The sequence below is a fragment of the Lycium barbarum genome, chromosome 2 (genome assembly GCF_019175385.1).
Source record: "Lycium barbarum isolate Lr01 chromosome 2, ASM1917538v2, whole genome shotgun sequence".
NCBI classification, from domain to species: Eukaryota; Viridiplantae; Streptophyta; class Magnoliopsida; order Solanales; family Solanaceae; genus Lycium; species Lycium barbarum.
The window spans coordinates 141,590,585-141,602,937 of record NC_083338.1 but is presented as its reverse complement, the minus strand read 5'-3'; the positions used below and the strand labels follow the sequence as shown (position 1 = coordinate 141,602,937).

The 12,353-nt window shown below is 39.2% G+C and overlaps 1 protein-coding gene across 1 annotated transcript; it reads left to right on the top strand.

Annotated features, from left to right (window-relative positions):
- Positions 1 to 5,471: 5,471 nt before the first annotated feature.
- Positions 5,472 to 7,703, top strand: LOC132627672 (uncharacterized). Its single transcript, XM_060343145.1, has 2 exons — positions 5,472 to 6,317; positions 6,910 to 7,703. The coding sequence occupies exons 1-2, from the start codon at positions 5,553 to 5,555 to the stop codon at positions 7,543 to 7,545; spliced, it is 1,401 nt and encodes a 466-aa protein (XP_060199128.1). The 5' UTR covers positions 5,472 to 5,552; the 3' UTR covers positions 7,546 to 7,703.
- The last annotated feature ends 4,650 nt before the right edge of the window (positions 7,704 to 12,353 follow it).

Below are 12,353 nucleotides of genomic sequence, written 5' to 3'. Positions count from 1 at the left end.
ATCGCAATGAACCGAGCCAAAATATTTAACTCCCTCGAATGGGGACTGCTACATCAGAATTTGCTAAGGCTGGGATTCAGGTGTCCGAACCTAATCTATGATAAGTGAATAGCCAAAAAAATATCGGCCCTAAATATCGGAGACGTCTGAATTCACAAAGCATAATAAATAAGTCCCACGGGCAAACCACCCGATCAAGTTCCCGGACAAAACGTACCGGACGAAGAGAAAAGCCAATATTCAGGCACAGTCCAAAACAAATGACTCCGAGTCTCTGCTTGTCCTTAAAACGGACCAACAATTCGGGCAAAAGTCATAACAAGCATTCAAGCAAAAGAATAAAGAAAATCAAGAAATATGCATGTTCCATTTATATAAGGTTTTTACACCGAAAACCCCTACGGAGTTGAAAAACAAAAATCAGGCCAAAAGGGCAAAAAACAAAATAAGGGCTAAATACAGGCCCTGGTCTATCCGGTATGGCTGGATCCGGAGTGTTCGAACATTGTCCGCTCGGAATCTTCAGAGTCAGTAGTGAGGGCTCTCTTAGCTTCTCCCTCGACCCTCTTAGCTTCGAGTATCAGGGTCGGGAGATCCGCAAAGCCATGCTTGTCATGCTCAAGGGTGACCCTCCGAAACTTCCATCATTCATACTCCACCGCAATCGTGGTATGAGCCTCGGCAGCCTCCACACTCCTAAGGGCTTCTGCCAAATCGGCCTCAGCCCGGGTCAGCTTGGCCATTAGTTCATCCCGCTCTTCATCAAAGACTCTTTGAATCTGAGTGGCCGACTCGAGCTCGGCTTTGAGAAGGTCATTAGCCTCGGCCGTCTCTTCGAGTTCGGTTTTCAGCTCATCACATATCCGAGCTCTGTCCTCGACTTTTTGCTTGAACACCCTCATCCTTTCCTTGTACTTAGCACTCTCAGATTCAAGCAGCCGATGCCTCTCGGCCATGTTCACGGCATCAGACTTGACCGAGTCAAGCTCCCCCCGGAGTTGAGACATAGTGGTCTCGAGCTCACCAAGCCTCGAAGAAAAACAAGCGTTGTCCTGGCTAAGGCCGACCTTGTCCGCTTCTAGAAGCCGGTTCTTCTCGACCATCTCGGCCAACTCATTTTGTAACCGAAGGTTTTCGGCCTTCGCCGTGTCGAGCTCGGGTTGAAGGTTGGAAAATGCAATAGCTCGGTTCAATTCATCCTCCTTCATCCGCAAAAGGTGCTGAAACTTCTCCGTTTCTCGACCCTGGGCATCCAGCTGGCCCTTAAGATCGTCAACTTTTTGCTGAGCGCGGACGAAGGCTTCGTTAACAAGAACCACACTCTGTAAGAAACAAGTTAAAACTCGGGTAAACGAGAAGCTAAAACTCCCGTTGAATTTTGCAATGATAGGCTGATAAACTTACTCGATTGCCCGCGTGCATGCCCTCGTTGTTCATCTTCCGTTTGTTCGAGTCCGAGACGAGGGGCCTCAGGTAGCTTGCTACTCCCACCGGACGAGACAAAATGCTGCAGTCCTCGGGGACGGTAATCACGGCCGATCTTGTCCTCCTCGGTTCCACACTAGGGGCCGGGAAGATGCGCACTAAAATATCCCTAACACCAGTCTCGGTGGACCGGCTAGTCGCCCTCGTGACTCGAGGGATAGGGAGATTTCCAAAATCGGCAGCTTTCCCGATAGCAGGAGGAGTATCCGAGAACATGTCGTCAAAATTATCCGACCTTGAAGCTGGAGTTGGAGAACTCAGAGCGGCCTCAGCAGCCTCGGTAGAGGCAGGGATCTCGGAAGTTGTAGCAGTCTTATAGCCGGGCAGTGGACCAACATCCATTGGAACTTCGGTCTCAGGGACCGGCTCATCCCTCTGATCAGCTTCGGCAGCTGGGCATGTCCGTACCTTCTAGTCCTTTGCAGGGGGGTTTCCTCGGATGAAGCATCACTTGAAATATCAACAAATTCAATCGACCTTAGAGGAGTCGGGTAATGAACTTCTTCCCCACCTGTGTGCAATGCCGGTACCGACGGTCCTTTCCCGGCTGAAGGAAGTGATGAAATGGTGGTGCCCTCCTCCGGAATAGAAGCAACGGAAGGGTTCACACCGATCCTCCGAACGAGGAAATCGGGCTTTGTTTCGTCTCTTAGAGTCCGAACGACGCTCCTCGCCCTCTTTTTCGGTTTCTGCCCTTTGTCCGAGGGTTTTTTTCTCTTGTTGGCGGCAGTAATAATACGAGATGTACCCGCTGAATCAAATTCGGGTGCCAACGCAGCGGGTGCGGTCGTTGGCTCCGGTCTTGGGTCCACTGAGCCCTTGGGTAAACCTGAGTGCCGAAGGTGTTATAAAAAGGAAAGGTAGAAAATGCAATGAATACCGATAGAAGCAAAGTATTACCGTGGTTTTGAGCGACCCATCGACCACGTGACAGGAGTCCCCATGTCCGTGCTTCATGGGTGTGCTGGATAAGGAGAGCACCAACCCACTCGTTCATGTTCCGGACAGCCGGAGGTATCCATGCCACGGCTGGTATAAAGGAGGGGATAAATCGTGAGTGTGAAAGAGCTAGTATTTGACAAAGCATTCAAAAGTAGCTATTAAAAGAACTGAGACATTTACGATTATCATTCCACCTCTCCGGAAAGAGCATATAGTTGGCCGGAATAATGTCTGCGGTCCTCACCCAGACGTAGCGCTCTAGCCAACCCCGGTCTCTATCTTCGTCCATTTTCGAAAAGATCGGGTTCCGGCTTCGCTTGGCGAGCTTTATTACCCCCCTCGGAACAACCTCGGGGAATATAACCGGATGAAGTGAGCCAGCGTAAATTCCTTTTTCAAGTTGTTGGCCAACAGCCGGAGGCAGGCCACGATCCTCCAGACAATCGGACCAATCTGGCCCAGGGTTACATTGTATGTCCGGCACAAATCTAAAATAACAGGGTCGATTTGGGGGTCGAGCTTGAGTGTAAAAGGATAGATGTAAACGTATAAGAAGCCCTCCCGATGATCGGTGATTGATTCATCAGGTCCGGGGGCAAACACTTGTACCGGACGGTTATCCCATCCACAATCGGCCCAAACTTGATCAAGTTTGTCCTCGGTAACGGACGACGGGTACCGCCTCACATCGAACCCTCTATCAGAAACCAGAGAAGGCTTCTCAACTTCAAAATCCTTGTTATAGTTGGGTTTGGATGGTACAATGTCCAAAGCGGTGGGCTCAAAGGTGATTTTCCCCTTGGGTTGAGAATTTGGCTCGGTTCTTTGAGAAAAAACCGAGGGAACATCATGAGAGGTGGTTTCGGTGTTGGCAGACATTTAGAAGTTATGGAAAAGGAGATTGGCGAATTCGAAAAGGGAGAAGTTAAAAAATAGAAGTAAAGGAGCAGTCGAAAAAATTCAAAATGGTAAAGTGAGAAGAAACAAAGCAGCACTTTCGAAACAAAAACAGCAAATGAAGAAGTTGGCGGAGTAGGTTTTCTTTCACATAATATAAGCAATGAATCAAGGGGATAAAACGGTTGAATCAGTAAGAGAATATGAGATGGAAGAGAAGTAAAATGAAGTGAAGAAAAGTGAAGTAAAATGGAACAGTGAAGAGAAGTGAAGAAGTAAAATGGAGAAGTGAAGGGGTTGAAGGCTTTATATAGGCATGGGAACCGAGGCGGTTACAGATCCCAGCCAACCGGGGGATGCCACGTGTCCTACGATTGATGAGAAGTGATTTGAAACGACGTGCGTTACGGCGGTTGTCAGAGCTGGCCACTCGAGATGAGACACGTGGCTGATCACAGATGGACGTGACGCAACTGTTCCCCCCAAAATGAAAAGATAATAACGAGCTTATGGAACCACCGGTTTCATGACTCATCCACTTCCCGTTACTCCGGTAAAGCTACGGTCCGGAAAGTGTAGGGACTATCTGTATACGGTAAAAATCGGACTTACGCTAGACCGGTGAGACCGGGAATCGAGGGGAGAAAGAAACAAGCACGAGCATGAAGACTTTCTTTCAGACCGGAGGTATCGCCCTAGAAGTGGTTGATCAGAAGAAAGCGAAGGAAATCGTTTGGTCCGGTTTCTCCATAGCCGAGTTGATCGTGGCCGTTGGTTCGGTTGATCGTGGCCGTTGGTCCGTGTGATCGTGGCCGTTGGTCCGGGTGATCAGTTACACAATTGCCACGCGTCAAGACCGTTCTACCACATTATACTGCCAATCGTACGGGTGTCAGACCGTACGATCCAACCTTATCCTTTTAGGGTTTTCTTTATTCAAAAGGGTTTTATGTTGTATAAGGCCCATAAGGCAAAACTATAAATAGGAGGCATTTCCCTACTTTCAAGGGTTAACTTTTTCAGATCTAGAACATTGTAATAGCAGAATATATAGAAAATCTCTCTCTCTGATATTGGTCCGGATTTGTGTGTTCTTCTTTAGCTTTATTTACTCATTCAATACTTAAATATTATTTAATACATATATTCAGTGTAAATCACCGATTTCGATTCACTTGCTCACGGCAGATCCATATATATTTTCTTCCAACCAAATAGATTAAAGTTCATCCACATATCCTATACCTCACTTACAAATTCAATTGATTACCTAAATTCGGGGTAAACATTTTTAGCTATTGAAAATTTTCGAAAAATCCAAAAATGTCCTAAAACTAATGTTTTAAATATAAAAAACCTAAGACGAACTTTATATATTATTTTGTTATAGCTTTTTTTTAATGTGAGTCCGAGTAGCCTAACAGTTATTAAAATTTAAAGTAGGAACTTTAAACACAAAAGGTTCGATCTGATAATGAATGTGTTGGGTTAATTCCCACTCTTTTTCTGGATTGAACAATAACACTTCGTGGTTGTACTAATGAAAAATCCAACTTTCACATATTCAAGTTAGATCTAACATGTAGTACAATTTTTTTTATTTGTTACTTTACAATATTAGGAAGAGGAAATTAAAGGCTGGGAAATCAATCCTCACAAACAAAGCAATAAATCATGTGGCTAAACAGTTTGGCCGTAATTTTGGTTGTTTTTTTTTTTCAAGATTTTTCTTTGGAAAACCAATTTTTCATTCCAAACTTGATAAAAAAACCTCATAACACATCAAATTTTTTTCAAATACAATACATATTCAAACACAAATTTAATTCTCAAATACTACTTATAACTTAATTGTAAATTCTATTTTTCAAGTATCACTCAATTCATGTGCAAACTACAACTAAAATTCCTCTAATATTTTATAAGATTTTCAAGGCACAAAATCTTTCTTTCACTCCTCAGCAATATCTGCCTCCTTATTCCAACAAAAAATAAAGGGACCCACCTGAAATACAATGTCCCCACATTTGGGACCCACCTGAACTCCTCAACTCAACTCAATGAAATCCACCCCCCTTTCTATTTCTCTGCCCTTTTTTCTTACCTTAAACCTCTGCTTTTTCAAGCTCTCATCATGGCTTCTCAACATTCTTCCATTTCTTTATAGCACTACAAAAATCCCCCCCCCCCACCCCACCCCACCCCCAAATTCTCAAAAAAATTGAAAAATGGAGAACTACTCTAATTATTCATACCCAGATTCAGTAAATTCATCCCCACGTTCCCGTGAAATTGACTGTGAAAACGCTTCATGGGATGATCAACCACCTAATTCAAATTACAAAGTCAAATTCATGTGTAGTTATGGTGGTAAAATCCACCCTAGACCACATGATAACCAACTTGCTTACATCAACGGTGACACTAAAATCCTGTCCGTTGATCGTACCATAAGATTTTCAAATCTTGTTAATAAACTTTCCTCTATAACTGACTATGATGTTTGCTTTAAGTATCAGTTACCTGGTGAAGATCTTGATGCTTTAATATCAGTAACAAATGAAGAGGATCTGGAACATATGATGTTAGAATACGACAGGTTATATCGCGGTTCTGCTAAACCTGCGAGACTAAGGTTGTTTTTATTCCCGTTGAGTAATACTACTACTCCAGGGACTAGTACTTTTGGTTCTAGTGACTCGAAAACTGATCAGAGTCAATGGTTTGTTGATGCTTTGAATTCTGTTCAGTTACAGAATAATTTGGATGTGACTAATTCACCGACATCTGTTTCTTCAGCGCCAGCTAGTAATCCTGATTTTTTGTTTGGTTTGGATAAAGGACAAGTTCAGCAAAATCCTCCGGTGAAGTTACAAGACCCAACTCCGGCACCACCGGTGCCGGAGGTTTTTGCTAAGGATTTTCATGCTGGATTGGAAGACCGGCATATCATCGGAGATACTGGAATAACGCCGGCGGATTATCAGAGACAGGTGAGAGGGTTTGTCTGAATTTATCCTGAATTTTTTATCTTTTAGATAATTGTACTTCATTTGAAAAAAAGAATTTGGCGGAGAAAGCTCTAGACACAAAGTTTAACAAATAAAGGATTTGGATTATTTTTAAATATAAAAATATATTATTTTTTTTGGACATATTAAGAAAAGTATTAGTTTTTCCTAATACGTAGGTCATTTGATCAAATCATATTACTGCCTCTCCCAATTTACGTGACACCTTTCAGATTTCGCGATTGAAATAAGTCTTCTTTGGCGTAATTTTCATATATCTTTTATATATTTTGAATTGCCACTTGTTGTAATTTATAATATTTTTTATGTATTTTTCAAATATGTAAAAGGTAATTTCAAATAACTAAAAGATTCCCGTCTCGAATCCAAGATCAAAATTAAACTGTTTAACTTTTGAAATTCGAACTGTGACTCATAAATTGGAATAGATGGAGTAAATATTATGATTGTTTTAGTATAAATTTTTTTATTGTCTGATTAATCGTCGTTTAAGGTTTGTAATTACTATTGTTAGCTTCCGCATGACGCATTGCTATTTCCATCCCAACAACAGGTTCATGAAATGCAAAGGTTGCAGCAACATATTACTAACCAAGAACAACAAGCTATGTACAACAGAAAGGTTGAAGAATCTATTCCTAGAATGTATCCCGGAGAATACTATCAGCAAAAAGCTCCACCACCGCAACAGGCAGTGCCGGTAACAAATCCGGCAAACTTCTGGCCGGAACGTCATATGACTAGTGGACCATACCCTGCATCAGCTGTCCAAACTGATCAACAACCTGTATATATAGTTCAAACACCCGCTGGAGTTTATCAAACTCCAGCGGGTATACGACCGGTGACTAACCAAGTCACCGGTCAGGCTTATTATGGCGTGCCGCGCGTGGTACCGGAGGTTTACCGGGAACAGCCGGTGTATGGTGGAGTTGCTCCACAACCAACAATTCAACAGCAAAAGATGGGAGGAGCTTACAACAACAACATACCCAGTGTTATTCAACGAGTGGGGTCTGGGGAGCAAACATATACACAAGTTGGGTATGATAGTGTAGGGAGACAGGTGTATTATACTGCACAGGCAGGTGTTATGCAACAGCAAGTGCAGCATCCAGTTGCGGCGGTGGATGGGAGGCAGAGTGGTGGGGCGTCGAATCAAGAAGGTAGAATTGTTGGCAAGCCTTGAATCTTTATCCTTAATTTGTTTCTTGTTTGTAAGTTCATTTTTAAGTGAAAATAGGATTATGTGAACTTTGCGGCGGGCTATGGTTGTGTGTGTAGTATTTTTTGGAAATGTTTTATGTAATGTTTCGTGGGATATGCAGGTGAAAGATTTTCTCTTAACTGGTGTTGATTAAGCACAAATCTAAACCAAGTTCAAGAAATCAAACATTGCTAATGTGACACACGAATTGTTAATTGATCTTAGAAGAACACAGACATCCTTATAAACATAGTATGTTATTATGTAAAGAGTCCGTTACTACTTTAATATCTCAGCCAGACACTTTACTCTGCATTTAGGTTTCATTGAAATAATTCGAGGCATTTTTTGAACTCTACATAGTTACTCCTAAAGAATGACATAAAATTGTGTACAAGTAAATGAGTAAACATGATTTCGTTCAGTTCAATTGTTGTAATATGGTGTTGTAAGTGTTGAGTATATGGATAAAGTCTCGTGATACCAATGAGGGTCGTAGTGGAGTGGTAATATTTTTTCATTCTTCATTAGAAGTTTTGGGGTTCAAATTTCTCTGGGTACGGAGTCGCCTTTATTAGAGAGTGTTTACCCTCCAATGTGGGATTTTTCGGCACGAATTCGGGTTTCATAGGATATCTATGCAGGTACTGGACATAGAGTGGAAACAGAAACTGGAAGAAAAAAAAAACTCTCGTGATACTTGATAAGAAAGAGTTGCATATAAAATGTGAAAATTTGTCTAAAGTTAATCCAAAAATGAGCAGTACATCACGTTATGTTTAGATTAATTTTGAGTGGACTTAACATTAGACTAGTATCCCTATAAGACAATAAGACCAAACAAGTTTGGCTTAGGCCGTATTGATAAAACTGTATTTGCAATTCAGACTCCTGTTTTCCTTTTCCTGTGAAAGCTAAGTCTTGGCGTAGCCTTTTTGTCTGATTCTACTAAATTTTCAAAGAAGCATCTATAAGGGTTCTGTTTGTCAAAAGCTTTATTATTGAAGAAGTAACAATCGATTAGTCAGTGATTCAGTAGCTATCGTGGGTTTTTGTTACTTTTCTTCCTTGCCATACCAAGGAAAGAAATAAAAGGATACCAAATAACTAGTTCAGTGGAGAACAATATTCCAAAAAGATAATATGATTGTGATCTAAAAACGACATCCTTCAAGAATTGCAGTTTTTTCTTCAATATGAACTTTCGTTACCCCGTAGGTCATTATCGTAATTTGAACTCTTATCGTTAACACTTTATCTAACATTATTTTCTTTTTATTTTATTAAAACGGTACATTTTTATATTCTTGTAATAAAGAAGTTTTATAATCACAAATACATTATGACATATTTAAAACTACAGAATATGAACGGTAGGTCTAATTGCCGGTGTTACCTCATCACGCTCAAAACGTCTCTGACACAAGTTCTAATTATTGCGTTGCTATCTATTTCGGGCTTTGCTTGCGCTATTTGCACTAGTGATTGGGATGAGACTTCATTGCGGCATTGGGTAAGGAGTTGGAGGAAATTAATGTGCAATCACTTTGCCATCTTTTTTGTGCAAAGAGGTAAACAAAATGACATCCATACATGTTTCAAAAGTCTTATAACTACACAATATTTTAAGATTCAATAATTCTATAGTAAAAGTATTTATTTTTTAAAATTCTGTATTGAATCAAACTAGTTCAGGCAAACTCATAATTTAGGAGTAATGGTTATTCTACGTGAAATAAATGTAGAACTCATGGTAATCTGGAATTTACAGAGGCAGGGCACCATTTTCCAATGGCAACTCTTTTGAGGTGAATTTGCAATTCAACGTGTAGTGAGTTTTGAACAGCCACTTGTGATTAAAACAAATGCCATCGTAAAAATCCAAACAGAACGTCAGCTTAATTGATGCCTAATTCAAGAGACTGCTTCATGTTGAAGCAATACAGAGTATTTCAGTAAAGCAATCATTTTAGTATTGTGGAATTTGCTACTCCAATATTCTGAAAGGCCGTTTTGGTTGACTAACCAATAGCAAAATGACGATAGTCACCTATTATTTAACCCCTTATGTCTTATGACAACGCTGACGATTTTTATTCTGCTTCTTTTTAATTTGGCCTATTTATCATACATCACTTTCATCTGACTGGCCTAAATAACACCACTTTTCTTCAACATGTGATTAAGGTTTAGAATAATATGGCGAATGTAGGCTCTATGTGAGCATTATTTTGTTGTCGGAAGATTTTCTTTCTACTTTATTAAACTCCTCTTTTGTGCTGGTGTTCGCTGACCGATCAATTGTTTCCTCAACTTAACCCTTTTTAAAAGTGTATGATGAAGGGAAACTAAAATAGATGCTTTCCTAACTAAAGTTTCTCCTAGAAGAAGAATTGACTATTATTCATGATGTATAAAGTCGACTAATCCTTAAGCTTGGCAGAGTTTTGATATCACTAACAACTCCTATCAAGTAGAAGAAATTTCTAACTCTATGGAATGGCTACAAGAAAAATATTCTAGGGTATGTTTCAAAATTACTACTAGTACTATTTACAAATGTAGGCAATCTAGTAATTACAATATATTAATTATAATAAGTTATTTATTTGTCATTATATAATTATACTGTGATTTTTAATATCATGTTTGACTTCACAGGAGTAATTTATCTTCACATTCTTTTATTTTAAATGAAAGGTAATTATAGAAAGATAAATAATTCTTTACATGAACATTAAATAAGTTTTAATGTTTGACAAATATATGTATATAAGAAATATTAAAAAAGCAAAAAGAAAGCATTTGAAAAATTAAACTGTGTAATTATTCTCACTTATATCCAAGTTCATCTGCAAAAACAGACCCTTATTATTTTCTTTAACTTGCACAATATTATTAAACTTAAAATTCTATCAAATCAACCATTTTTTATTTAAGTTAATATCTTTAGAATTTAGATACAGTGATATATAGTCTGTATAACCGACAATCTTGTCTCCTATTTATTTTGGGATACATTTGCATCCTTACTATTCTATTCACATGTGTCTTCTACGATTCCCCAGCTTAAAGGGTACTTGTTTATTTCTGTCATGCGTGATGCATACCAATAATCCACTCTTTGAGATTTAAATGAATATACAAAGATGCCCAACTCTTCTTTCTTTTGTACCTTTCATTTTTCAATCCTAATCGATACTTCTTAGCATAAATAAATAATGACGAAACTATTAATATGCCGGCGACGTTAAAACTTGACACATGCATTTATAATACGTCTCTTGCTATGAAAATGAAATTTCAGTAACAGTATGTCAGTATCACTACTTAATAGTAGTAGTAATTAATTTGAATGAATTGTCGCCATTTTTTTTTCTTGTTTTTAATAGTTTTTGTTCTGTTATGATTATGAATACACAGGTCCAATTAGTATCTCTATTTTTTTCTGAAGAAGCTTGCAATTCCACACTAAAGTAGCTTATAGGAGTAAATAGTTCATGCAATTGTTTGGTGCAATATAATTTCCTAAAAATTTAAAAAGATGTGTGTTAGCAGGCAGCTTATTAAAAAGCTAGCCTTGCAGCAGCTTCTTATATATTATAAATAAAGAGCTAAATCAATCCAATTTACATCAATTTGAAGAGATACTAAATCTCTCTTCCTTTAGATTTTCTCTACCTCCCTTAGTCCCTTGTCTTGTGTTTTACATGTTCATCCTTTTCTTTGTAAAAAAGTACAGAAAAGTTGATAGGAAATACAAATTGTCTTTGCCCTGTTGCAATTTTCTCATAATATTTTTTTTTAATATCTTCACTTGCAAATTAAATCATCGAAATGTGTCCTTTAAAAGGTTTTAATAGAAAATCTGATCAAACTCCAATTGCCACTATGAGGAGTCAACAGTATGTGTTAAATCAAAGTTGCAAATTGCGAAAAGAACACATTGTCATACCGTAAATGTGACACCGACATTTATTTGTATGACAGGGTAATTATTATTGCAACTCTTTCAACTTGTCCTGCGTTTGAACAAATATTGTGGTTTAGTCCGTTAACAAGACGAGAGTCGAAATGAGTGAAATTCGGGAGAATGGTGAAGATTTCCACTCTCAAAAACATTGCTGGGCTCAATTTGAATTAAACACAATAAACAGCATGGGCGGATGCAGGTCGGGTCGTTTGCACGATTACCCTTCAAAGGCACTGGTATTTAATTTTTGTCCCTCAAATTGTTGGTCTTTAATTTTTGTCCTTCACCTATATCCCCAGGCTCTGGGTTCGAACCCCGGCTCAGTAAAAAAAAAATCGCAAGGTAGAGGTTTGTAGCAAAATTAGGCCTTCGCCCAAAAGTTAGGCCTTAAGGCTGAGGTTTTTTGCCCAAACTCTGTCTTATAAGATTCAAACTTAAGATAGAGTTTGAATCCAAACCTCTGCCTTGCAAATTACTTTTTAATTTTTTACTGGGTGGGGGCTCGAATCCAAAACCCATAGATGAAGGACAAAAATTAAAGACCAACAATTTGAGGGACAAAAATTAAAGACTAGTGCCTTTGAAGGCAATTCCACGCAAAAAAAATGATAATTACTCATAGATAAAATATTGGGCAATTCGCAGGAATGCCCCTCATTCGGGGTGGTCTTTAATTTTTGTCCCTCAAATTGCTGGTCTTTAATTTGTGCCCTTTGCGTAGGAACCCTGAGGTTCTGGGTTTGAACCCCTACTCCGGCATAAAAATAAAAAATAATTTCGCAAGGCAAGGCTTGGGAAAAGTTATGCCGGATCCGGT